Source organism: Osmia lignaria, chromosome 1 (genome assembly GCF_051020975.1).
Source record: "Osmia lignaria lignaria isolate PbOS001 chromosome 1, iyOsmLign1, whole genome shotgun sequence".
In the NCBI taxonomy this organism is placed as follows: domain Eukaryota; kingdom Metazoa; phylum Arthropoda; class Insecta; order Hymenoptera; family Megachilidae; genus Osmia; species Osmia lignaria.
In genome coordinates this window covers 10,191,954-10,219,566 of record NC_135032.1, presented here as the reverse complement: position 1 = coordinate 10,219,566, position 27,613 = coordinate 10,191,954, and the positions used below count along the sequence as shown (strand labels likewise).

The 27,613-nt window shown below is 40.2% G+C and overlaps 1 protein-coding gene and 1 long non-coding RNA gene across 4 annotated transcripts in view; one reads left to right on the top strand and one right to left on the bottom strand.

Annotated features, from left to right (window-relative positions):
* LOC117606206 (uncharacterized) overlaps window positions 1-27,613 on the top strand; it is a 100,789-nt gene that overhangs the window by 32,807 nt on the left and 40,369 nt on the right. The gene's annotated exons all lie outside the window — the stretch shown is intronic.
* LOC117606201 (uncharacterized) lies at window positions 294-1,081 on the bottom strand. The gene is made up of 2 exons (XM_034328365.2): window positions 750-1,081; window positions 294-651 (listed from the first exon to the last, which is right to left on the bottom strand). The coding sequence occupies exons 1-2, from the start codon at window positions 947-949 to the stop codon at window positions 399-401; spliced, it is 453 nt and encodes a 150-aa protein (XP_034184256.1). The 5' UTR covers window positions 950-1,081; the 3' UTR covers window positions 294-398.

Below are 27,613 nucleotides of genomic sequence, written 5' to 3'. Positions count from 1 at the left end.
GCGGATTTCATGGGAAAAGGTTCAGATTTCGCGTACCGGGCTGGCTTTTGCAGGTGTTTCGTTACATAAAAAATGGAGAAAAAGAAACGATGAATTTTTTAAGAATTTCAGAAACAATTGAATGACATTTGAAAATTATCTATTTTTAACTTTAGCATTCGGAATTTTCTATATTTTTAATAATAAGGCTGAAACAGAATGGTGCAAAGTACACTAGGTCATGTTGGCCTTAAATCAATTCAATACCTATTGATATTTTATTTTAAATATTGAAAAAGTGGAAAATATACTTTATTAAAACACATTTTAAAAATACATCCATGAAACATAAATAATAATCACTGGTAAACAATCAAAAATATACAGGTGTCACGAGAAAAATAGCATAAATCTTGTATTTAGATCTTTTTGACTTTAGACAGAGGCTCGTCAGCTAAGTTCCTTCTATTTGGTACCCAGGTTTTCGGAAGTCTTGGTGGAGGTACACTTCGATTCTGATTCTGCTTGGTACCACTTTTCTTTCCCGATTTAGTGTTCGATCGCTTGGTTTTCGCAGCCCTTTTGTTATTCTTCTTCTTCTTCTTGCTTCGAGATTTCCTCAACGTGGTTCTTCTCTTCATGATGGTAGTTTTTGCATTATCAGGATCAAACCTGCACGAGAAAGACTAATTAACCATAGAATTCAATAATTTTCTATGGCCAATTATGACGTATAACCGTTTCCTAGGAATGAAATTTAAGATTGTCACCTGAATTTATTGTTCTTTTTCGCGAGGATGCCGAAATCGAGTCCTCGGCGAAGAGCCACGGCCACCTGTCTCCGAAGTCCTTTTCCAGCCATGATGTCGTGCTTATTGCTGATTTGCTCGACAATTTCCTTCTCCGAGAAACCATCCTGCGGCTGTTCGGTCCTCAGCAACTCGTACACGAGGAACGACTTGCGTACCATCTTGATTAATCTTCCTGGGTCCCTTAATGAGTCGATCAGCCGCAGAATTAGGCATGAGAATTGTGTATTAAAAGTCCTAGTAAATACTAATCGGAAATTAGCTGTGATTCTTTTAAAATACTTGCATCTATATTCGCATGGTTTGCAATTTTTTGTTTCTTAGTTAATTTTCTATTGGTTTCTCTATCGAGGTAGTAGAATTACTAGGCAAAAATTCTAACTTTAATTCGATTTTACACTGACAGTGTTTGATTCTAACGTATTGGTAAGCGAAGGAGAGGAGAGTAGAAATTACACAATGAAAATAGCAGAATCAACTGGAAAGTATAGAGATACTAGAAAAGGTTTAATTTACGCGTTTTGGACACGTTGGTTAGCCCTTTCGACGCGTCGGAGGATGCAATAAACGCGGCCGAACGCAAATACTAGTGCAAGCAAACATGGTATCCAGGTTTGTAAAAAGTAAACGTGATTTCAAAATACAATTTCTGGTAGATTCGCGTTTTATTATCTTGCCAGCTGTTGTGTCCTTAATTCGTTGCGAATTAGGAGAAAACAGGAGAAAAAATCAAAGTTCGGTTTCCTTGATGAATTATAGAAAATTTCATTTTTAAAAATAATTTTCATTCATAAAAAGGAGAATCATATGCTATAAAAATAGCCAGAAGATAATTAAAATCTATCTGTATTTCAACTCAATCTCAATGTTACCAATTAAATCTATTTAAACCAGTTTCCTTCGACTCGTCCATTTGTCTCAAGATTTCCAAAGACCACATCTGGTCCTTGCGAAAAGAAAAAGGACAAATTAATTTATCGTGGACGTTCGGTCAGGTGCGGTCCGTCGGATGCTGGGTAAATATCGTACGCGGTTAGATATCAGGCCCGGGTAAGCGAGGACTCTAAGCGTTGGCAATCGAATGATTAAAGGCAGCTTCGGCTGGTTACGCCGGATACGACGAAATTCCCGACGGAAATCAGAGTTGCTGGCCATCCAGCCGTGTTCCCTCTTTCTAAGCACCCTCCCCGCCGCCCCTTCATTGGCAAGTATCCTCAAAGCCACCCAGTCACCAGCTCCTTCTAAACCCTCCAGCAACCGCGTCCCTCTTGGCAAACATCCAGGCTGCTTTCGAGTAGTACCACGGAATCCTGCAGTAGAACCGAAGACAGGAAATAGTGGACGGACAAGTCAGGTGAGATTCTTTGATTTAGAGCAACTATTAATCATGGATATGGAAAATTTGCAAACTCGTGGAGAATTTTAGGTTTGACAGGAGTTTGATTTTAGAAAATGCTAGAGATTAGGGTAAACTTGATTAATTCGTACCAGTTGAAAAATCTTTATTTATAGAAGAAACATTTAAATTAATGAAACGATCAAAAGATCATTTGAATTTGATTCGAGGCTTAAAAATGAAAGAACGAGGAACTCTGTATCGTTGCCTGAATATCGAATTCTGCGATGTGAAAAGAAGGAAAAGAAATTTCCTTCGTGCTCGGCATCCTCGAAAACGAGATCGATGCGAAATCCGAGAGAATCGTCTTCCATTTTCTTGGTCGGATGGACCCCGTGGGGCATCGGTTTCCCGGTTTCCTCGATGCTTTTTTCCAATTGTGCCGGCCCTAAACGCGTTCCTGGCTGGTCCTCGAAGTCAGGGCAAGTGGATTATTGACGGCACGAAACAATGGCGTAGCTTTGTTCCGTTCGCTACGAACGTTAATATGTTCGATGCAGTAGGGCCTGTCCGTCCGTCAGTTTTGTGCATCGAGTGGCCACGGCTAAGCCGAACGAGTGCTCTTCCGGATCCTGAGTCAAGCACCGAACGGTACATCTGGCTGTCTGATCGGTGTTTATTAAAAAATCATACGAAATCGTATCCATCCATCCCAGTCACCAACCTATGCTTATTCGACTTTATTCAACCGCTCCCTGAATCATTCTGAAAGTGTTTATTGACTCTTTTCATCAATCGAAAGGTGATTTTTATACCAAACTTTAATTTCCTACAGAAACTTAATTATTCAATGTGGGTGGTTGACAAAAATTATTTTTCTTTATATTGCTACAGAAAAATTTTCATTTTCTAAATTTTATCGACTATATTAAAATCGATCCAATACCATTCTATCCCCAAGATATTGAAAATCGTCGAAAGATTCAAAGTACACTGGGGTAAATAATATTCGTGATACCAAATAAACGGTACAAGGATCCAAGCACTCGATGCGAGGAACAGTTCGGAAAAGAAGTAGAAAAGTAGCGATTACATTTCGAGGTGGGTCGTAATCGAGGTAACGAAGGACCGGAGAAAGGATAGTTGAGGAATTAATTCAACTCGACCATCTTTTTCCACCTTGTGTGCCATCTCGAGAGAGCAACTTGCTGCCTCTTTGAAGGAGGGCCAATAAGATCGTCCTGGGAACCTCGGTCTCCCTGTCCTCGGGGATAAGACGAGCACTCAGTCGAACTAAACTATGAGATCTTTTTCGCGAACAGACTGCCTCGTCGTGAGACACAAATCTTGGACGACTAATTTTCCTCGACGTCTATACCTTCTTTAATTAAGAAGGAAAGCTATATTTTTAATAATAGACAAAAATATTACCATTGCTATTGTAATGGTAGACGAAGGGTGTCTCGAGTGAATTATCATATTTTCTACCTCGGAATGAAAAACAAGGACGGTTGTGAAATAGCGAGACAGGAAGTGGCAGGAGGACCGAATGTTCGAGGCGAGTCTCGCGCCGTTGGGAATAGCAAGGTTTTGCTATGGTAAATTTTGCCATGGAGTCCGTGATCCAACGTGCAAACATCCCTGTGGGCAAGAGCTTCGATTTGGTATCCGCCGGCAGTAACTACCGTGCAACCCTCGAGATTCAAAAGTGGTGCTCACTATAGGTACAGAATTGAACATTATTCGAATAATCTTCAACTAAAACGAAGCGGTTTAGAGATAAACTTGAACAAAATTTCTATCATCATCCATTATCCATAAGAAACATCATCTTATTCAAAGTTATATTTCAAAATCTATTATTTTCGTAAATTATCATTTATTATTATACTAAGAGAAAAGAATTGGATCAAAAGAGGGTTGCATTATTGTAGTTTGTCAAAGGTAATTATTTGATCTAAAATGATACAAGTAAAGTGATAAGAAAAAGATATTTCACGGACAAATTTCGAATTACTCTTAGCGGAGGTTTGAGCACCGTCGAGCATGAAACCCTCTCGACGGGGGTGGAACAACGAGGGTGGGGTTTGACAGTAGCTGGTGGCTCGGAGGGATTCAATATAATCGCGCAATAAAATTCACTTACAAGCTATAGCCATCCCTCTTCACAGTTCGAAAGCGGCGCCTCTTCCACCCCTCTGCCACCCCCTCGATTCGTTTCTCACTCGTCCCAAAAGCGAGCCTTTATCCCGCTCCAAGCGTTCGAGGGAGCACCGCGAAGTATTATCGTTCAGCTTTCGACAGAAAGCTCCCTCGAGTCGTTTTTTTTCTCTCCATTTTGTCCGGAAGCTTCGCCTCGTCTCCTTGCGCAGCCCCTTTTCTTCTTCTTCTTTCATCCCTGTCTTCTTCGATTACGTATTTTCTTTTTTATCAAGAACATTTCTAAACAAATTTCTAAATTCTTTGCCTCGAATTTTGTAATCATCGTCGAAGCGTATTGCAAGCGTTATTCATTAAATCATAGATACGCTTCATTCCGCTCGGTTCAGTTCGCCTCGCCTCGGCTCGTCTCTGGCACCAATATACCAGAGCACGTTGCCCAATGAATAGCGTCGTGTTTGCATAGGTCCCGGAGGTGCAGCGAGTGAGCGAGCGTGCGAGCGTGTTGTCGGGGATGCGAAGAGGTACGAGCGTGCGCGAGCTCACGATGGGGTAGAATTTTCAAACGTAGACGAGAGACGAGTGGAAAGAAAGAAAGCCGACAGGCTCCTATGTACACTCAGCTGTCGGCCTGTTTTTACCCGCGTTCTTTCTAACCCTCTTGCCTGCGCGCTGACGCAGTCGATTCGCGCCTGAAATCGAAAGCGGTTGCTCTTCGAAACAGTTCTGCCAGTTTTCTGAATATTTTTTAACCGGCTGATGTCATAAGATGGCAAACTTTGTGGCCGAGCGACATCATAAGATTTTATATAATAGTTCTTGCTTCTTTTCTTCTTTATTTTTGTCAGAAATCAGCTATGCTTAAATTTGTTTATTTATCGGGTTGGATTTTAATATTTAATATTTTTAAATATTTCCTTCGCTCTGCTGTAAATCATAGGTTATCGAGAAAAGATAAATACCGTCTCAAAGACATGGATTTTCCCGTTTTCACAATTATGTAGCAACCGAAGGCAATATCGCGGATTCACGCTCGACGAAGCGTCTACACGATTTTCATCCCTCGTTTTCGTTGCTTCTTCTTGCGACGGTAACGCGTGTACTCGCGTCCCACGGGACTTCTTCCATCTTCCACGCGAACCAGCCGGAAAAGGGATCTCACGTGGATTTGTTTGAGCTCGTGCCTCCATTGTTCTTCGACTCGATCATTTATGGATCGCCTGTATGAAAGGATTTCATTGAAATTCAGACCCTCTGATTCGTCTATTAATCTTTTCACCCGTAAATTGCTCTGTCGAAGAAATTGCAAATTCAACCATCTAATTAACAATTTAACGAGCTTCAAAGTACTTATTAAATTTTCGAAACAAAAATGAAGCAAGAAAATGTTTTCCATCGAATGAAAATTTTCTTCTTATACCTCGTTGTTTGAATTTTACTATATTAAATCATTTCCACCAGAGTACGTCATTTTCAAGCAATATAACGCAACGTTTATTTACATATTTGCAACAGTGTCTACGTTAATGCATTTATGTGCATAACATTAATTAAACGAGCCACGATTCGATCACGTAATCCTTATTACCGTATGAAATTTTAGTAAATCTTGTTGCAGTTCACCAATGTATCGCTTCATATTTTTCATTCTTTTTAATCAATTCATCCGATTGGTAAATAACAACAGTAGCCAATTTTTAACAGTCGATTTATTGTTATCCGAGAGCTTCGAAAACGGTCGATCGATGATGTTTGCTGTTCTCGAAAGTGTCAGGTCCATCAAAGTTTTTACATCTGGAACCGGAAATCCAGCTCATTTACAACCCTTGATACCCGAGCAAACACGGGGAACAATCTTTTCAAGATCGGCCGAAAAATTCGTGCAGCGTTCGTCGATGAATTATTCTCCATCACGTAGGGCACGGGCGAAAATATTCGACGGACGATTTGGAACGTGAAGTAATTTAATCTAAAAATTTTTTTACGGAAAATAAATTTTATTCTTTATTTCATTCGGGTCGGGAATTTTTTCAATTTCGGGCGAAATCCTGAAAGTTTTCCCAGCTCGGTTACTCGATCATTACCCGAGCCTTGAGTCGAATTTTCACACACTTCTATATAATACCCAATCGCACTTCCACTCTCGTTACATTGACATTATAATTAGGCGTTAATTAGAATTCTCCATAGAAATCATTATTACACCAATCTGTACTCCCGATAATTCTCATTACAAAGTAGCACGATTTACCATAAGCACACACGTATCTACTTAAACGTCAGAATGTAACACACATAGCGGCGGGCTAGCAAGGATGAAAGGCGGAGCCAAGCGTAGCCAACCAGCGGCTAGGATTTCCATTTTAGCTCGTCTCGCAGGACTAAAACCGTGTCGGGCTGCAGCTCGTAAAAGTCCTGCAGCTACCGTTAATCCATCACGCAACCACTCGTGCATTATACGAGCTACCTTTTCGGGAAATTGCTGTCTACCATAATGTAGGTTCGCAGGGCTCTTCAACTAATTACCTCTACATAGGTGTGATTATTTTCTAATAAAAATCAGTACGAATCTTCGCACGAGTTTGTGTAGCTGTAACGTAATCCAAAGGTGAGGATTACTTGGGCGAGAATCGAAGTTGGTACGTTTATCTGAGGAGCTTATTTCCCTAGCCGGCGTCCCGTGTATCTTGCGCCATTCCTAACTTTGAACACACCGGAAGCGCCGCTGTGTGTTTGCCTTTCGGCCTCGAATCGAAAGAGGCGTTGATTAAAATCAAAACTTTCATCAAAGATTCTTATTCCCTCGAAATATTTCGTTTGCTTAAATATTTTTCATAGATGACACAGAAACGTTTGATACGCAAGGTTTACCCTGTTACTCGGTACGCATACTACCCCGTATCGTGGCAACTAAATATTTACTAGAAAATGAACCGGTAATCAGTGGTCGTATAATTATCGGGATAAATGGTACTAGTGTACTTGTTTGACGTTTGAAATGGATACGCGATGACAAGCAGTTTGGCTGAATCAAACACGTTTTATTGATTCGCCAAGTGATATCTGCTTCTCGGCTCCGCTTCGAAGCTTCTCTAACGGGTGTGTAATTACGTTCCGGTAGGCTATCGTCATTCGATGGCTAATGATCCGCTGTTTACGTATCAAACAAATTTTTGATCGAATTCATTTTTCAATAATTCGGATTATTAGTAATAATAATACAAAAGTTTGATAATATTTCTATCTGAAGTGCAATGCGAAAAAGCAGTTAAATTGATTGCCTTTTTTTTTTAAGGGTGTTCGATCGATCTTTTATCTCTTGCATTGATCTCGATTTTTGATTTCGTGAAAGCCATTCCACCGTTCACTTTTCTCGCGTCGTGTTTCACGGCGGCGGAATAATGCGTGTATGATCGTCGCGGCGCCGAACGAAGCGGCAGGAATATTTGAACCGAGCCACCAACCCCCTTGTCGGCCACCACCAGCGACGCTCCTCCATTGCTGGACAAATATACCTCGAGTCAACATTCGCGATACCGAATACAGATACGCTTCGTCTGATTGTGTTCGCCGCTGGACAAGGATCACAGAGACGGAATACGGGGGTGAGGATGGAAAAAGAGAGCAAAAAAGGGGGTTGAATGTGCACGCGGTAGGACGTTCGTGCATAAAGCTCGACACCTTTCGAAATGAAAATAAAATTGAGCAGATAATTTTTCATTTAAGAATATTTATCTTTAAAGGGGTTGAAGAGGGATGAAACAGACGAGAGTCTAGTTTTTCTGTCGCAAAATTATTGGAAATATTTTAGCGACGATTCGAACGACAGATACAAAGAAACATAGGGTGGAATAAAGATGAAAAAAGAAATAGGGGGTTGGTAAACGGTGGTACAAGACTGTGGAGGAGAGGTCGATGCGAGCATAGCCTGGAAACTTTTCCACCGAGTCTCGAGGGTAGACTTTCAGTCGCATTAGACTGGTAAATTCCGAATCCACCCCCTCTAGTCTCAGAAGACTTCGAAACGACGGCTCCACCCCACTGTGATCTTTCCTTTTCCACCCCATTCAGGCTCAAAGAGGTCGGTTCTTCGAGACTTCGAAGAGCAATATAACAAGAGGGACCAAGCAAGGGCGTCGGGGATAGAGGAAGTAAGGGGGAAAGGGATGGAGTTTTATTAATTTCGAAAGTTCCGAAACTGATAATTAGATCCCCGTGGACTCGGCCCGCCAAAGGCGAAGGAACTCAATTTCTGGGTCGGTCGACGGCTTTTACGTTTAATTTTCTTTAATGTCGCTTCCCTCCCGCTTCCGGCGATCCTGCTTCCGCTACCACCCTCCAATATAAGGACGAGGAACACCTTGTACGTTTTTTTAACTTCTTCACAACTTATCGGTTAATTTTCTAAATTTTCCTTTACCGAATGAAAAAAAAAACAAAATAATTAAGTGGTATCGGAGGGGTTAATTAAATCGCCCGAAGATTTTTGTAAACGCGTCCCACAGGAGGGTGTACGTATGAAAGCAACTCTCGACAGGATGCATCGAAAACGTGGAGAACGATGGAGAAACGAAAGTAACGTCTCTGTAGCGATGACATCGAGGACCCTCGACCGGCCACGTGGGGATCCTGCTTTCCTTTCGTGCTTCACGCGTTTTCGAACGAGCGCAACACGCGTTTTGATGCCTCGAATGGTCCTCCGAGTAATTCGGTGTCACCGCAAGCTGTGGTTTTACATCAAAACTTCGAGTGTCCTCTATTGATACAATTTCTCACCCCCTGTGTAGGAAAACGCTGTTTTGCCTTCGTTTCAATAGCGCGACATTGCGTTTAGTTTAGAGAGGGATGAACGTCAGCCTCATGTTTTTCTTTCTTTTTCGGCATTTTGGTATGAATATTTTTTTTTCTTTGTAAGTTTCATGGGATTTGGGAAAAATATTGTGCAAGTTTTTCTATGAATTTTGACGATTCTTTAGAGGAAAGAATTTAATTTAATTTTCTATATATTTTTTAATAAACTCAGACTGTCCTTATAAGGGTTGATGATCATAACGATTCGCAAATCAATCGTAACCAAAGCTTCCACGGAAAACAAGCGTTTCATGAACACAATAAACGACTTAGCGATCGGTGTTTCCCTCGTTCCGCCCCCTTATTCAGGAAAAACAGAGCGACGAAAAGGGGGTAGTAGTGGAAGGAGCCGGGCGACAAATCGTTATTCAAATCCCGGGGTAAATTCCGGCCGAGCCGAGCAATATGTAGCGTTTAACCGGTATTATTCGCGACCCTTGATCGCAACGGGGTTACCAATGCCAAGTATCGCCGCCGGGGGGTTGTAACGGGCCAGTGTTCGTCTATAATCGTTCGTAGCAGCGCGGACAATGCAAGATCCTCCGTGTTGGGGTGAGCGTTTAACGGGAACCAGCCCTTTCTCTCTTACTCTTCTTGGCCACCCTCGCCGCTACCATTTCCAGGAGGGGTGCTAAGCCTCCCTGTCGCTCAGGATTACCGTCTCTGATTTGCTCGTCGAATATATCGCGGCTAGTCTCTCTCGGTTCTGCGTCCGGGACCTGGTAAACCACCCCCTGGGGCCACTTGGACAGGGCCACGCTCGCAAAGATCAAGCGCGACCACCCCTGCCAACCCCTACCGTCTCGTTCGCGAAACAATCTGGCCGATTGCTTTCGTTCGGCCGCTTTTTTTTTTATCTCGCAAACGGTTCTGTTCGTTGTTTCGACTGGCATCGATGAAACAAGGGGTGGCCAGGGGGTTAACCGCGTTTTAGGGAGATTGCGAGGGTGGTTCGATCAGATGAGCGAATTATAAGGCGTGGAATAGCTCAATTGATTTATCGATGATGAATTTTTTATATTTTCGTCAACTTTCATTTTTTTGATTTTAATGATAAAATTTATTCATTTTACATCAATCTGCAAATTTATTTCTTCTCCACACCTTGGATTGTATAGAATTGTAACGAATTAAAAACCATCAAGCCACCAGGTTGTTCGTTCACGAAGGAAAGAGTTGAGGGTGGTTAAAGGGTGTCGAGGATCCGCATCAAAAAGCCGACGGCATTAGCGTCGTTCCGCGCGGAACTCTCGTGTCGGGGATGATTTCCGGGGCGCGACTTCGTGAGTGGTCTCCTAACTCGTCCCGTTCCTTTGTTTTCGAGGAGCCAGCGATAATTCCGCCATGAATTTTAATTCGATCCAGCTCGAAGCGTTCATGAATTTTAATTCACCTCTTCTCGCCTCTTTCCATCCCCTTCGTGCCTTTCTTCTGTCTCCTTTTCGGCTCCTGTACAAGGAGAAAAAAAGAAAGGTATTTTCAGCTTTTTAACACCGAAAATTTACCAATTTTATTTTTATCATAGCGTCGTAAAAAAAAAAGAATTATCAGGAAACTGATATATTTTTGTAACAGTTGGCAATAATGGATCATTATACATTGTGTAACATTTCTTTGTAAATGTAGTACACCATTTAGATGACTTTAAATTGACGTCAAGTGGGTGCTCGTAGATCACAGAAGGATAGAAATAGATATGAAGATGGTATTATACACTCCAGTCACTCTCGAGATTCGAAATCCAAGAAAGCGAGTACTCGTCCTTCCATTTTCTTTCTTTCTTCGGCATCGATCAGTCGTGTTGCTCAATGTTCTCAGCCCACGAGCGAAATCTTGCGTTGTCTACTTATGTAACTTATATCGATGCATTAACGAAGACAGTCCCGAAGGTCGTGCAATTCAAACATTAAGCAACATGCAGTACAATTAACAATTAAAATATACCATCACGTGTCTTTCATTTTCGAGGATTTTCTATTATTATTCTTTGGGAATACGACGTTAGAAAAAAAGAATACCGTCGGCCAGAATAAAATAATAAAGTTGTAGCCACGTAAAAGCATCGCCTTCGTGTTCGTTCTTTTTTTCAATTCTTTTTTATTCTTTCTCGTTTTTGTTTCCACACCAGACACGTCGTACGATTTTAGCCCGTCGAGGTGGCTACGCGAGGTAGTTCTCTACTTGTTAGCACTTAATTAACTACCACCGGCTCGACCAGTCGACGACGACCGGACGAGAAATTCCTTCTTTCTTCGATCCATCGACCAACATGGAATATTCTCCTTCTCTGTTCTTCTTAACGGAAAGAAGGACGCGTTCGTAGGAACGGCGTACACACGTCGGGCATTTACGAAGCCCACCTTCAGCCTCGCTTTTCCAGGAATCCTCGCTGGAATATTAATGAAATATTAATGTCGCCACCTCCTTTCGTAACCGTGCACGCGAAAACACGATGACCCAATGATCAAAGATCAACGGACGTATTTCCATCGCTGTAAATCATTCGCAAATTGAACGAGATTGAGTTAAAAAATTATTTCCTATTGTCTACCTCTTAGTCGCAACTTAGAGTATTTATTTTATTCAAATACGAAACAATGAAAAATTTTAATTCTTTGACTTTTGGATAATTTGATTCCTGTTTAACGATGAATTTCTCGATTCTTTTCTGTTTGTTCAGTTTCACTCCCGTGTGATTTAATTAATCATTAAACACGTCTGGTGGAAAATTCAACCTCCGCTTCATTTAAATTTCAATGTTTGATCATTATCAAGTTCCAGAATATTAATTTCAATTATACCGAATGGAGATGAAATTCTCAATTATTTTTCTTTTGCTCTTTAATAAAAATATTCAACCTAAAATTGTCGGTAATACGACGTAGCCTTTTCATAATATTCATAATTAATTTCTATTAAATTAAACTGTTCATTCATTGATAGTATTGGTTAATTAGGTAAATGTAAGTGTCATGAAGATAGGTTACTGATAATTATTGTTTTTTTTTGAAATCGTTGTCTGTCTTACACGATCGAAACATTGTTTATTAGGAAGAAGTGTTTAGAGGGTAGTGGTCGCGAGCAACCCGATTTTAGCAAACGCTCGTGAAACGCTTTGTATTAGCCCTGCACATATAGACACGCTCATTCCGCGCGACAGAAGTTTGATGACAAAATATTTGTCGTTCAAACAACGGCTAGGTCCTGGAGGTCCCCCACGTTACGCGTTCCGCGATGCGATTCCGCCGCGAATCTCTTCATCGACGCGCGCTGAATTAAGTGCCATGTTCCCGAATCATGGACCTGCCTCAACGTCCAGCTGTTGCTCCATTCCGGTACGATTCCGTTTATCTCCTTGTCACGATCAAGCTTAAGATTTATTTCTTTTAGTTTACTCGATTGCTTAAGAAAGGCTGAAGGTGTTATATTTTATTTTGGGATCAAGGTTCCAGCTTTTAATTTTCAATTTTCCATTTTCTCAAGCTCTCAGCTTTTCATCTTTCAATTTTTCAATATTTCAATTTTCCAAGCTTTCCATTCCCATTTCCCCAATTTTCCAAACTTTCAGCTCTCAATTGCCCAATTTTCCAGTTTTCTAAGTTTTCACCCCTTCGATCGTTAATTTCCCAACGTTTTCCAAGCTTTCAATTTTCTTATTTTTCATTTCCCAAGTGTTGTCGAAATTGAAACCGTTAGACTCCATCGTACACGTAATTGCGTAAGTGCGAGGTACCCAGTGTATCGGGCACGTGTCGCGGTGAACAAATGAACGGTGCACACTGGCAGCCACCTTGGTACCGTGTGTTAACCAGGCTAACCAAGATAATCACTCATTACGAGCGTTTAGCGTGAACGAGGACCGAGACGTAAAAGTCGTCGTCGTCGCCCTATTCGACGCTGCTAACGTGGACATAACTGGCACCGCAAATACGCGAACCTACGTTCTGGTTAGACGACGATCTATTTCATCTTTTAGCAAGTGATGCTAAGAAATCGCCATTGCTCCTCGAGGAACGGTTCTTAGAACCAATATTCTTCATTGTACTCCAATAAGTCTGCAAAGAAAAACATTACCAGAAAAGTAATTCTTGTAATAGAAAAAATTGTTGAGACCATCTTCATATTTGTAATTTACATACGTAAGGATTGTAATTAGAGGTGCACGATTAAAAAAAGTTGCTAATGTGCTCGAATGGAACAGTATCCTTTTGTCCAAATACGCGAAGACGAGTAATTAGAGACCACTAGCTATAATTATTTTCATCGAAAATTCATGGTACACGCCAACAAATTAACATTTCCAATCTATGCGTAGCTCCTTTCTTCGTACGCAATTAGGGATGCGGAAATAATTATCTTAATTAACAATCATTAGCGCTTGTATCGACGATTTTTATCAGTGAATCCCGGGTATCCGTAAATACCCGGGGAACGCGATTTTATTAAGTTATCGCTAATAATTATTATGACTTGGGCTAATATTTGCGAGGATATTTCAGTCTCGCGGAAACACGTGGTGAAAGGGGGAGGGTGGAGGGGGTGGATTAAAAATCCGCTGGATTTTCGTTGACTTAAATCAAACGAGAATTTATTTACCGACGCAGTTATAAATCGCTTGTGCAATTATTTTATTGTGTGCTTTATCGAACAATAATTGAAATCTGATAACAATTATATGTATTTAAATCTCTTCATTCGATGAACATTTGATCATTTCATTTATTATATATATTTTTGCATAATTTTAACATTCGGTATACCTTATAAAAATAAAACTTTATTTTGATAATTAAGTAACCGTATGTTTCATCTCGAGGAACAAGTTCAACGTGGGTCATTCGTGGTCCATGGGGTATTTATCGTCACATTAACAAGCGGACACGAATTTCCCAGATAATAATGATCGTTTCACGGAAAATGCGGTCTAACGAGTAGCTGCATCGAGTAAGTTAACGCTTTGGAACACGCGCGATTCTTTGCCGCGGGTATGCAGCCGCGTGCGTATTCGCATATGGCCGCGGAAGGTCGAGCGTGACGTGGTCTCCACTCCCGGCTGCGCAAATATTGATCGAGGTGTCGCCGTGACGAAAAATTCCACCGAACGGAAATACAATGTCCCCGACGTCGCGAAAGATGGCGCGGAACCGGAGGTTGAAGCATCTCGTTCACCCCTCGACAAGGGTTGCCGAACTCCTCGCCCTCGGTCTCTTTTAGCATTTATAGAAATCGTTCTAAATTCAGGATAATTAAAAGAAAATTAATATTCAATGCCTTTTGTAATCTATACTTTCGTTTATTATGCCAACAAAAATCGAAGTAACTGTGTGTTACCCCGCGTGGCCACGATTTATTGTTTCGAACAGATCCGAGCATTGCGACAAATCTGTCAATATAATCGCCAAACAAAATACGGTGATCGAATTGTTTGGCCTACTCGCGATATACGGCGGTATTTTATCGAGTTTTCAATAGGCATCCCCTTGAATATGCTCGAAAACAGCATCGTCAATTTACAACGTATGTACAAACGATTAATTCGATATGCCTTGCATATCGATACAAAGTTGTTTCGATATTCTATTGATTTGCGTTGGATTATGTTGAGCCAATCTGCTGGTTACACAATTTCTATATAAAGGGAGGTTAATTGAATTGTCAAAAATTCATCCCTTTCGTTATAAGAATAATTATTTCTAAATGAAAATTATTTTGAAGCTTTGAGTAAAAAAAAAGGCCGGTTAATTATGTCAGAGCTCTTAACGGATATCAAATTCACACAAAGGTGGGTCGAGCAATCGATCGATCTTCTGGAAGCCTGGAAGTATCGATAAACAGATAATTGATCGAGACGTAATATTCCATAATGGTGCGTAATTCGATATATTGCCAGGGAATGTCAAACATCGATGAAGGAATTGAATTGACAATGCTTATGGGATTTCATTTTGTTTCTCCTAACATTTAGTTAAATTAAAGGGGGAGCTTCTGTAAATAAATAAAAATAATTGGTAATTACTTTAGCAGCCTAAACAGAAGGTTGAAAATATTCATAACTCACCCTTTTTTTCCAGAAACAAATGTTCACCAAAAATCGTTCCACCCCTTTCTCAATCTTCCACTTAACTTTCTTTCGACCGTTCCTGCTCTTCAACCCCCTTGAACGAATAGAACCACTCGGCTATTGTTTTATCTCGTGCATGGTTAATCGAACGATGCAGTAAATCCCCTTTCCAGGAGACGCGTCCCGATGGAACAGGTGGTAAGCGCGCAGCATGGGGGCGAAGCACACGTCAAACCACCCCCGTGGTAAACTCGGTGCGCAACACCAGACACCATGGGGCCACAGCTGGACGCCGTGTAGATGCTTAGACCCCAATAAAACCCGGCTGCTGTACTTCATGCTCCTTTCGAAAAAGGACACGCGCCCCGTTTTGCGGCTCGACAGCTCAAGGGGTAGATTCCCGTGTTAAACCCCCTTCCGAGGCTTGTTTGTACTCGGCGGTTTTGAGATTTCGATGCGGTTCGATCGGTTCATTGATACGGGTCGGGTAAATAATTTCTAATTAATTTTTCGCTCTTTAGGATGCTGCGGTTCAGGTTCTCAGGGGGTGGATTAGGGGTTGGATAGGTATTAATGCGATTCGTGTCTTGCGGTTACTGTTAGGTTTTGATATTCTTCGGAATGGGAAGATTATTAGGGTAAAGGAAGGTGGTGGTGGGTTTGGGTCTGTGGTGACCCATGGAGGATCTTTTATCTTAGATTTATTCTTAGAAAAATTACAAATTTGAAAAATGACCTATCGAGAATTTTACATTCTTTCATTCAAAGGAATAATTATTAATTAATTCCCCTCCTTTCAGATGTTATTCTTCGAAATTAAATAAAAAGAAATCAGCCACCGGATATTGTATTCTTGAAAGTGTATAATCCTCAGCTATTTATACATTTCTTCGATGTATATTTTGTACATATTTACACTCGACCGTAGTATTTGCACGAAATGGTTATACAGGGAGGATCTTTAAATATTAAAAGAATATTTGCCCGGGCAAATGATCAACAACTAGGAAAGAGGGAAGGAGAATAATGCGACGTGATCTTTATTATGTCTAATCGTGCTTCGATGATTGCTGAATAAATGGCCAGGATATTTTGAATCAACAGGGAACGGCTACGCGAAAGCTGGCTGGAAGCACGAGCAAATATATACAATGTATACAACGATAAATGTCTGTCTGTGTTCAACACGGACGCCGCTTAAAGTGTCACCGCGACAGGAAACGTGTAAACATTATTGTTGCCATATCCAACATCTTCGTAAAGTATATTCTCTATTGATTCACGAAAACGTAAGTTCTGATCCTTAATCAGATCGATAATACGATCAATCAATCTGTTTCCATTATTTCTTTTCGAATCGCAATTGAGATTCGAAGATATGAAAAATTTCAATTGCTTTTTCATCGATCGATGATCGATCGGGATGGTAGGCAAATTTGAAACGAAGCTTTCCGGGACGACAACGAATGCCGGTGCGTGACACGTGTTAATCGCATTAGCGCGACATCGTCGATAAATCAGACAATTAGCGGCCATAAGCGCATCGTAAATCGGAATTATCAGAATCGGCTAATGCGTTTTGATGCTGTCTGTTTGCTTGGTAACGCGCTGCGGCGGGCCAGCGCGTATATGTTTACCAGTCTTACGATCGCTGGAACCGTCACCTGTTTGTTCTGTCAACTAGGAGTCGCTTGCTCTCGTACCGGCGTCATAATCGAGTCTCGAGGATCAAGTAAAACGCCCGCGTTTCGAGGGTTTATTTTCCTCCGAGTCCGAATCAGCAACACGCCTGGATACGGATTTCGTACGTGTGTCTTGCGACGAGATGAGTAGGAAGAGGGAAGGTGGAAAATTAAAAATTAGGAGGGCGAAAAATAGGATATTTGAAAGGGGTTGTAAGTGTAGAAATGGAAAATTGGAAGCTGGACCTTAAAATTCGAAAAGCTGAAAATTGAAAGATGAGAATTGGAATATAATGAAACTATCAAGCGTTAAAACTTGACGTCTACCACGTGCTAGTTAGATTTTTCAAGAGAAAAGGTTTCCCACGAGCAAGTAAGCATCTATTTAAAAAGCAATCGCCTTTGATCGTCGGAGAAGTTAATCGCGACGAGGTACTAACCGATGTAAACTACCTTTCGATGATACTTCTAAGTCCATCGACGTTGAATCAATTCCCCGAAGCGATGGACGCATCCCCTACGATCACGTATTCCCCATAATTTCCCATGCGTTCTGTTCCTGCTTGTCTTTCGAAGGGTACCAATTCTCTCTTACTTATCTTTCTAGAAATGATCGATCGTGATTCATACTCTACTCGAGCACCTCTCCTTTGAATTTTTTCGTGAGATTAAATGCTAATTCAAGGTTTTCGAGTACTTAGAGTTCGAATTTACCCTCATACTGAATAAGCAAAAAGAATTGTATCAATTTTCCAATTTTCCCACCTTCCCATTTCCCAATTTTCCACTTCTAATTTCCCAACTTTCCAATTTCCCTACTTCTTATTTTTCTATTTTCCATTTATTTTCCTATTCTTCAATTTCTCAGCTTTTTAACTTCCAATTTCTCTACAGTTCACCAGCCCAAACTACGACCTTCCAATTTACACTCTCCAACCCTTAACCGAAACCACCGCAAACCCATCTTGATCCTGAGATCCAGCGATTCCCAAAGTGTCAAACGACGAATTAATTTATCCACCGAACTCAAATCATGTTCCAAGTGTGCTCGAGATTCACGATGTTCGCATGGACCGTGCAAAATCACGTGCTGGCGAGCGGGCAATCGTTCGAGCGATACCACGAACGATCGAGCGGAAAAGAAGGGTGGGACAGGTTAGCCCCACGAAAAAACGAGGCACCGTTTTAGCTGTACGCCGCGGCCGAATGTTTTGACAGGGGGTGGGCGCACGTGGCGGGGTGCTGTTTGTAAAACATCGCCGGCTCCTTTATCGTGGCGATATTAACCAGCAGCTCCGCCACGCGACCAACTATTGTTCGCATTGTTGCGGCTCGAGAGAGAGCTGAGAGAGCAGTGATACGGTATTGTTAGCAGGGTGAGACACTACGCCGTGATTTTGTTTCTCCGCCTCGCGATAATCTAATTGAAATTAATTCCCTTCAACCCTAGTGAAGGGTGGAAGGAAGCTTGGGTGTCTTGGATGCTGAGACTCTTTATCACACACTGAAAATTTTTCATTTTTGCTTTCGATATTTCTTATTTCTTTAAACTAAACCGAATAAAAAATTTACACAGGTATTATCAACAAATAACTGTTTCTTTGACGCGGGTATTATTGACAGAATCACTGCAGGTAACTGAAATTTTTATCAAACGTTACTAATGTATTTATCTTTGTAAATATTGTGTTACGATTTCGTTTACTAAAGACACGATTGTTTAATTTTTCCAATTTAAACTTTCTATTTGATGCCTCGCGTTTAGAATATTATCACTTTTGTATCAGTGATCGTTTTTGTTAATGTTTAGATTCAAGAAAAATATTGTTAATATAAATAGAGAGGTTCCGTTGAAAATGAAAAAAATTACATAACTCGTGTTCATATTTCAGATATTTCTTTCATATTCAGATTGTTAGAACGTTCCGTCCATGATGTTTGCTTTTCCTACTCGCGAATCATCGCCTAACGCAAAAACATCTTATTTTTCCCGCGGAAAGAGCAAACAGCGCACGCAGACAGATCGTTGGAAAAACGGCACGTACTAAAACGAGACACGGCAAATATACGCCGTACCATTATCGGACATCCACCGATGGTCCGATTGAGAGACGATAATGTTACGCTGTCGATGAAAAACATTGTAATGCAAACAGTTGATTTTTACGTCTACCGTTTCTCTTGGAAAGCTACGAGGAAAGTTCTTTGACATTTAGAAATTACAACTCATATCTACGGTTCGATTTCAATGTTTTAATTGAAGCTTTTAAAAAATTCTTTTACTAAAAATGGAAAATTAGGAGTGATAGGAAAATAGAAAATGGAAAATTTGTGATGGGGAAAGAAAAATTAAGGAATAGGAAATTAGGGAATGGGGGTTGGGAGATGGGGAAATAGGAAAATAGAAAAGCGAGAGAATGGGCTGTACTTTCAATATTTTTCTCATTTCAATTTCCTTTTATGGAAAAAAAACATCACAGAATACGTTTAATCAACGAGACACGCGATGCGAGGGTTAATTAATAGCTCGATCAGACGATACTTTGCATCAGACGAGGTGATAGGGGTCGGTAAGAGAAGAAGGGTGAACTTAACGTTGACCAGGCGGAAGTTCGTTAATAATTTGGCCCTGGCTCCGCTTTCCTCGCAGCGAAGTCTTTTTGAAGCGGGCCCAGACTCGTCGAAGCTGAAGCTCGCGTTGACGAAGAGAAGCAGGAGTGAAGGGGTTGGTTGCAGCGCATGCCACGGGGGTTGAAGTCTGTTTGCTCATGAAATATGCAGGCATGCGCCCTCCGTAACTGCTCGAAAGCAGTGAAACTTGCGTGCAGCAAGGCCGGGCCACGGGATTTTCTGACCCTCGAACGTTTACCGAAGCAACGCGTTCGTTTGAACGGGAACACGCGTTATTATCGATGACTAGCCGATCGACTTAAAACCAAACGAGTATATTATAATATTCTTAAAAATCTGAGAAAATAAATGATTCGATATCCCGAGAAAAAAGAAACGATTTCTTAAATTATTTTAATAGAATTTCAAACATTTGATTCTTGCCTTTTCGATAATTCATTTTCAGCCCCCTTTAATCCCTCGTAATCTTTGAATTATCAAAACGAAACTAAAGCGGGCGCCAGTAGAACCGGAAACGCGAAGTGAACCACAATCTCCAGCGTTTAATAGCGTGCAACTTGACAGGTTAGTCGAATAAAACGGCTTTTTATACGCGATCGTTATCGCTGGCTTGATTTCGACGCGAGTTAATTGCGATAACCGGTAACGCGGTTAGGAGCCGAGGTGACGAGGGGATGGCAACATATGCTCTCTCTTCGGGGTTAAATAATCCTAGGCCCATGACTAGTCGGATACACACGTCGACGTGACGAGCTTTCGTGCTGCTCGTCAGCTCGTAAAAACGCTTGACACGCTACACTGCTACACCCATGATACACGTTTATGTGCCATATGGCTTCACGATTCACGATTCGCGACCTGATGATTCGTGGCCGGACAGGTGTGAGTCTAAATACGCTTTCGTTGCAAAAAGAAAGAAATAATTTAAACAAAATTACTGTTTCCTTTGGTAATTATAATTTATCGCGCTGGACCTATGAGACAAGATTTTTAAATAAGGTCTCCTATTTGCTTGAAAATCTTGAAAAAAATTTTGTAAAAGAACACGTATGTGTGCAAGGAATTAGGCAAGTGTCAGGGTGAAACAACCGGGAGGGTTGACACTGGGACTGAAAAAGTCAGCGTCGCGCAAACGGTCTACCCTTTACACTTGCACACCACTCGACCACCTCCGCAGGACATTGCGATGCCAAACAAGGACAACCCCCGTTGAATACGCAGTTTCGAAGGAACTCACCCCTATTGCACAAGCGTACACAGTTTTCTCGGAGATTAAACAGATTTTCTGCACCTTGACCGAGAAACTTGAGCAAACTGAACTTAACTTACTTTCATTTTGGAAACTTGTCACACAAGTGTAGATGACACTTGAATTTTTATAGTCCATCAGAAATTGTTTTATTTATTTAATTAGATGTACTAGTATTGGAAAATTGGAAAATACGAAACATAAGAAAATAAGAAGAACTAAGATAGGAAAATAAGTAAAATGCAGGGAAATAGGGAAATAGGCAAAGAAGTCAAATTATTTTCTTCAATTTCTTGATCAACTTAATAAATTATAAATATTAAACTGACGAATGGATGGCATCACACATTCTTTCGCCAGGAAAAGGTATAATCATTTCAAAGTGTAAGTGTTTCAATTCGGCCTGATGCTTTGCCTGATCCGACACGGTCCTCATTTCCTCTGGTTGTGGGTCGTAAAAAAATTGATTACCCGGCCAGAGGATCGATCGTGAAGCCGTGTAATTGCTTGGCCTTTCGATCTCACGAACTGTACTCGTCATGGAAAACGAGAATGCGATCGGTCGATCCATTTGAAACGAAATTCTCATCTTTAAAATAATTTCAAAAATCTTTCACTATTACTTTCCAATGAATTAAACAAATTGGAAAACGAATACACAATTCTGAAATGGAAGATAAAATAACCGAGCAAGTGAAGCGATTTCAATGGCTCCTTTTTTCGACAAATCAAGGCTCGATTTAATTCTCCTGGCGAGCGAACGAATCGTCTGTTGCAAATCGTGGAACATACTGCAAAATGAATTTGTCCCGCACCAGAATAATGGCAGCAATACACTTTCGATGCCGACAAAAGGTATCGAATAGACTATTGAATCAGATCAAAGCGTTTTCGTTCCGATTTTAACAATCCATCGAACGAGAAACGAAGAAATCGTCGCAAGGATCTGAAGAATTCGCACGCGAAGATAAGGGGAACGGCTAACACAGAGATAAGAGGTTTTCTTGGAAAAATTACACGGTACAGAAATTGCTAGGAGTAAATGTAACGATACGGTGATGGAAGAATTCTAAAACATCTGAAAATTAAATAGATTTTGAAAGAATCAAAGAAGATGAATTTATTGAAGAAATAAATCATCAAAAGCTGATAAGATGGTTCTACTTCGTGTCATTCGATAAACAGATAAAATTTAATTGATTTAAAAGTATTCTGGTCGGAAATCAACTAATCGCGTCGTTAACGTGCATCGATATCCGGAAAAAACGACGTCTACGAGCTGGCAACCTCTTTCCCTGTCGCTTCTAATCGGATTTCACGAAGCTGCCAACACCGACGGATTGCTTAATTAATTGCATCAACTGCTACCAGAAGCAACGAGGTGGACATGATTTGGCTAACGAGGCAAATTCTTAAATTAACGAAGAAGAAACCACCCCTCCACCTCTTCGCCTCCGTTCGTTCAACGTTCTTTCTATAAGCCACCCCTTTACGCTCTACTCTTTCTCTCGATTATTTCGCGAAAATTGAATTTCTCCTCTGCTGATTTGCCTCCTTAATTCACCATTATATCGTGAAACAGACCGTGTTGGATAAGAAAAAAATTTGTAAACCTTTATTTAAATAATTTATTAAACACCCGGCGAAAATAGAAAAATCAAAGTTCAAGTGATAAAAATTTTTATATCGAACATAAGCCCTCTCTAAATATTAAAAATATTATTCTCGTTATCAGCACAGGAAATGCTCGTATCAAAATCGTTCACGCTTCTTCCCATCGATGATCCTTGGATGATCGATCGTGTCTCGAAATCGTTGGAGAAGCTCCGCCACGACGATTATATTCTGTCTGAACACCGTGCCGATACACCGGGCAAAAAAAAAAAAAAAAAAAAAACGTATGTGTATACACTTTATCGGGTATGTAAACAGAGTCTTCCTCGAGAGAAAATTATGGCGGACGGGAGCACGGTTCTCGGTCGGTCGGGCCTTAAACAGAGTTGTAAATTAATGCAACAACCGAGCGAACGAGCTTGGTGCCCGGTGCTATTAATCACGAGGAACTTAATTACAGTCACGCGCTGTCGCGTCGTTATTTCTTCACTTTCGTTAACGTTGGCGCGTAGAAAAATCGTGAAAATCATTTTCTAAGATACATAAATCTTTAGAAAATAAGAAATGAGAAAATATTTAATTTAATTTAATTAATTAATTCGCAAAATTAATATGCAATTTTAGAAATAATTTATGGGTAATGAGAATATAATACACTCATTAATTTTAATGTGTAAGATAATTTTTATTTTAATTAATATGGTACAAAATTCACAGAATATATAGTAGGTTTTTTCCTTTATTTTTTTTTCGTTGCAAAGCCTCGCACGAACGTTCCTCCTCGTCGTGTATCTTATCGTGGACGGAACGTAGTCCGTCGTTATCAGCCAATGTATTTATGGGGTGGGATATGAACCTGGAGATTGGATAGATATCGTCAGTAAGGCTGGTACATTTAGAGGAAAGAGTACACGCATACATGTGTGTTGGCTGTTTATACGTGGAATCCAGGGACAAGTAGAATTTTATTACGGTTCAACCGCGACGTGTTACCGTCACGGCCGATTAGATCGTTTCTACGCGAACAGATTGTCGGGCAGACTCGCTTTTATTTTTTATTTTATTTTTGGAATATGAGAAGTTGGAAATTGGAAATATAGGAAAATGGGAAATGGGGAAGAGGAAAATTGGGAATTGGGAAAAATAGAGGAATAGGGGATGAAACGATTGGTAAATGGGATAGTTGAAGAATGGGAAATTGGAAAACGGGAATAGGAAAATTGGGAAATGGAAAATAAGATTATTTAGAATAGGAAAATTAGAAAATGAGAAACTGAAAATAAAAATTATAATACACTCTGACATTTCAAATCTACCTTAGAAACTTCCACATTTCCCCCCATTTCGAACGGTCCCTCGAATTCATTGACCTCCTTCACTGGATTCCCATATTTTCCTCGTTTCTCATTCTCCGCCGGCGACACGAGCTAATGAAAAAGTGGAACGAAACGCAGGGGGACACGAAAACGACGGATCGATCTATTCAAACAATCGCTGGCTTCGAGATCGAATCCATCAATGTTGGTGAATCGCGCGTTACCAACGAACGACTTGGTCGAGTTTGCACAAGTGTTCGGTGTCTCGTTAATTGGCCCCCGTCCTACCGTTCGATTCGGATGCTAATAAATTTTGTTTCGTCACTTCGACGAGCACCGGTGCCTTTCAATCTTCCAACGACTCGTCCCACGTACATTATTATTCGGTCGAAGAGACGTTTTTAGATTGAAACTATCCATGGATAAACATAGGCAGGGAAAATCTAGAAAATATCGATGATTACTAGGAATATTGAAAAACTATTGAAGATATGAATAAATATTGAAGATATAGGGTATATTGGGGCAACAAGGGAAATATGAAACGTGATAAAAAAATATAGGGAATTCGAAAAGTATGGGAAAATTTGAAAACTGAGAACAGTGGAGAATCATGGAAATATGAAGAGTATGGAAAAATTGAAAATGTCGAAAAATAAGGAAAATAGAATGAATATGGTATAAATATTATTAAATATAGAAACTATAGATATAGAAAATTCAGAAAATACAGAATATCATCGAGTATTAAGTACAGCCAAGGTGAGACAAAAAATAAGTATCTTTATTTAAAGGATGACCTCCGTTTCCAACAAACAGTAATACGATTAGATAGAAGCTTCTGCATAATCATTCTTTACCTATAGAGATAATGTCTTTCGCACATTTGTATATTTTACATATCTCAGAATAAAATGGCACAATGAAATCTTGAAAAGTTCGAGGACATAATTTTTTTGCTACAAGTAAAAGAAAATAATATTTCAATTATTCGTAGAGATTTTAAATAATGAAAATAAATGTTATAAATACACGAAATATCAAAATGTATTAATAATCCTGTTATCAACAGCTGCTGTTTTCAAACATTTACAAGACTTGATTTAATTATATCAGCTGTATGTGAACTTAATTTCCAAGATAAATATTTAAGAAAGAGGGAAACGTGACAGAAGGTTCTGCAAATGAAGCAAAAAAGAAGTACAATTAATTGTTCAAGAAATACTACAACATCTATTTGGTGTGTGATTAAATATTGAACATTTGAGACCAAGTTTAAAGTGTCAATAAGGAAGGTGTATTGATATCAACATTGAAAAAAAACATTGTTAAGATAATCCTAAAAATTTGTAGCTTCTGAAACAATATTATTAGAAGTTGAAAGAAAGAAAACACAAGGCTATCATCTGCCTTAAGTTTTAAATTTTCAAAGAGGAAAAGGGGTGCTTAAATTTTCTAAATATTAATCATCCCTTATTAATTTTACAAATAAAAGTGGCATCAACCTTACGTGTTCAGATTTTTTTAAAAACTTTGACAATGAAAAAAAGTTCAATGATTCGGAAAATCTGAATGAAAAATGGTGTCGGTCGAAATCGGACGGCCGGCGTCGTCGTCGTGGAAGCGTCGGGCTCTCTGATCGGCCAAAATATTTAACCTACGATTAACCGCTCCTCTCGTACACAAAATGATTCAAGAATCAAATACCAAGAGTCAACCGTGGGGTAGACTGAGTACATATTGTACCCGAACGCTATCGCCTGCCATCCTACGTGGATACGGATACGCGTTGCACGCTTCTGTGTGCTGAATCCTCGCGCGCGCCTAACGACGCTATAATGGTAGGCACACACACACTCAAACAGAGCAAGAGGAATAACGAGTGAAGAAGAAAGAGAAGAAATGGAGAGAAACAAATAATTGAGGGTGCTAAAATCAAGCGAAAGGGTTAAAATTAGAGTTTCAAAAATTTATTGAATTTCAGAAAAAATTTAAAACATATTCATGCAAGAATTAAAACACCATTGAAGAAATAAATAAAAAAGAAGAAAATGATGCAGAAGAGAAGAAAAGGCACAGAAAGGTATTGAAAAAAAAAAAAAGAAATGAAGAATCAAAAGTTGTTCGCGATGAATAGCGTTCATCGATGGTCGACTATGCGTTTTCTTTCTCGCGTTCGTATATGGTTTTATGTGTACACCTACGTGTTTCCTACACGCAAAACCATGTGTATCCGTGTATATTTATACGGTGGTGTAGGTGTATGTCGGTGCACAGGCGTCGGAGCAAGAGAACGGGAAAAGGAGAGGGAGAAAGAGCGAGGACAGAGATGCTGCTGACATTGCTTGAACATATTTGAGTTGCTCCGCTCATGACCAAATATTTATTTATTTGCTCGGTAATACACATTTGTATTAACCGCGTAGCACGATTCAAGGCACGTTCATTCAGATTTCTCTCGCAAATTTTGCCCCGACCCGTTGCCTGCACGACTAATTAGCGACCTACCGCCCCAAACTCTCTCTCATCCGTCTATTGCTCGCTTATTAACCCTAAAAATCAACCATCTACACGTGCCTCGGTATTTAACTTTCATTATTCGGTGGATCTTTTATCGAGCAATCTGTCATCACGAGGGGAATTGTTTTTTTTAGGAATGTTTCAGTAGGAGTTTATGGGGTAACTTTGGTGATATTTGTGGCAAATGGAAAGTTGGGTAGGTTTTGGATTTGGGTGAAACATGGACTTAGAAATTTTTCTATAGGAAGCCATTTTGCTATAGTTCTCCTAGAGACCAAGAATCCTCGTATTATACTTTCCCCTAGGTACCAATGATCCTTGCACTATACTTTCCCCTAGGGATTAAGGATTCTAGCATTATAGTTCTCCCTAGATAGCAAGGATCCTCATACTATAGTTTCCTCTAGATATCAAGAATCCTCGCCCTCTGTTTTCCCCTAGGAATAATTCTTCCTTCAATTTTCCTTTTTCCAATATAAAAAACGACGAACAGAGACTACAAAATTGCATGGTAGATATAACCCTTTCAACTGCTTCCACTTACTCAACAAACGTTCCTGCTTCCTGGTAATCCGTCCCAATTTAACGAAACACTTATCGATCCGCGTTTCGACAGGGAACTCGCGTTACACCGAAAAGTATGTTCATGCTAACGACAAGCAAACAAACCGTGCGTGTTCGATTCTCGCCGTGTAGTTGGGTAATCCACCTATCTGTCCGTATATCTACCTCTTTTCCTCCTCTTCTTTTTTTTTATTCACAGAACAAAATAACACCTGCGAAGATAGCCGTCACCATTGCTGTTGGTTTATTTTTATTTTATTTCGAATGAAAACGAGTCGAAATCGTCGTCGAACGATTCCATTTTATTTGGAAACAAAACCAAATTCAATCCTCCCATTTTTTGGCACAGAATTTTACCAAATTGCTAAAGTGTCTTTTTAATATTAAAAAAAGGAAAAATCCTTAGATAATTTTGATCGAAACCATTTTTCACAGATTACTCGCAGTTAGATTCTCGGGAATTAACCAACGTCGATACTGTTAACATACCTTCGTATTTACTCGCAATTCCACCGATGGCCGATAATGGGTCCTCGACCCCTTTCAGATAAAAAGAAAAAAAGCACAAGCTCACATCATCTTACAAACGATCGTGGATCGCGACATCCACTGCTAATCGTCGAGATACCGCGGGAATAGTTTTCACCGATAATTAATCGATGAAAAAAACCGGTCTGTTTGCCACCGACCTACATTACACTGTGATAATAACGCTCTTACGTGACTGCACCGGATCGCAATCGTTTTCAGAACGTGGCTCAACGAGAACGATAATATTTGACCAACGGGGGTTGCCAGGTAGGGGTTTTCTTTTCAAACGATGCTGTTCTTTGAACCTGTT

What these genes read in the sequence shown, in the direction of transcription:
- LOC117606201 (XM_034328365.2), bottom strand. Translation starts at nt 949, where the DNA reads ATGGTACGCAAGTCGTTCCTCGTGTACGAGTTGCTGAGGACCGAACAG. An exon ending in AAAAAGAACAATAAATTCAG is followed by an intron (nt 652 to 749) that starts GTGACAATCTTA and finishes TTTCTCGTGCAG; the next exon opens with GTTTGATCCTGATAATGCAA.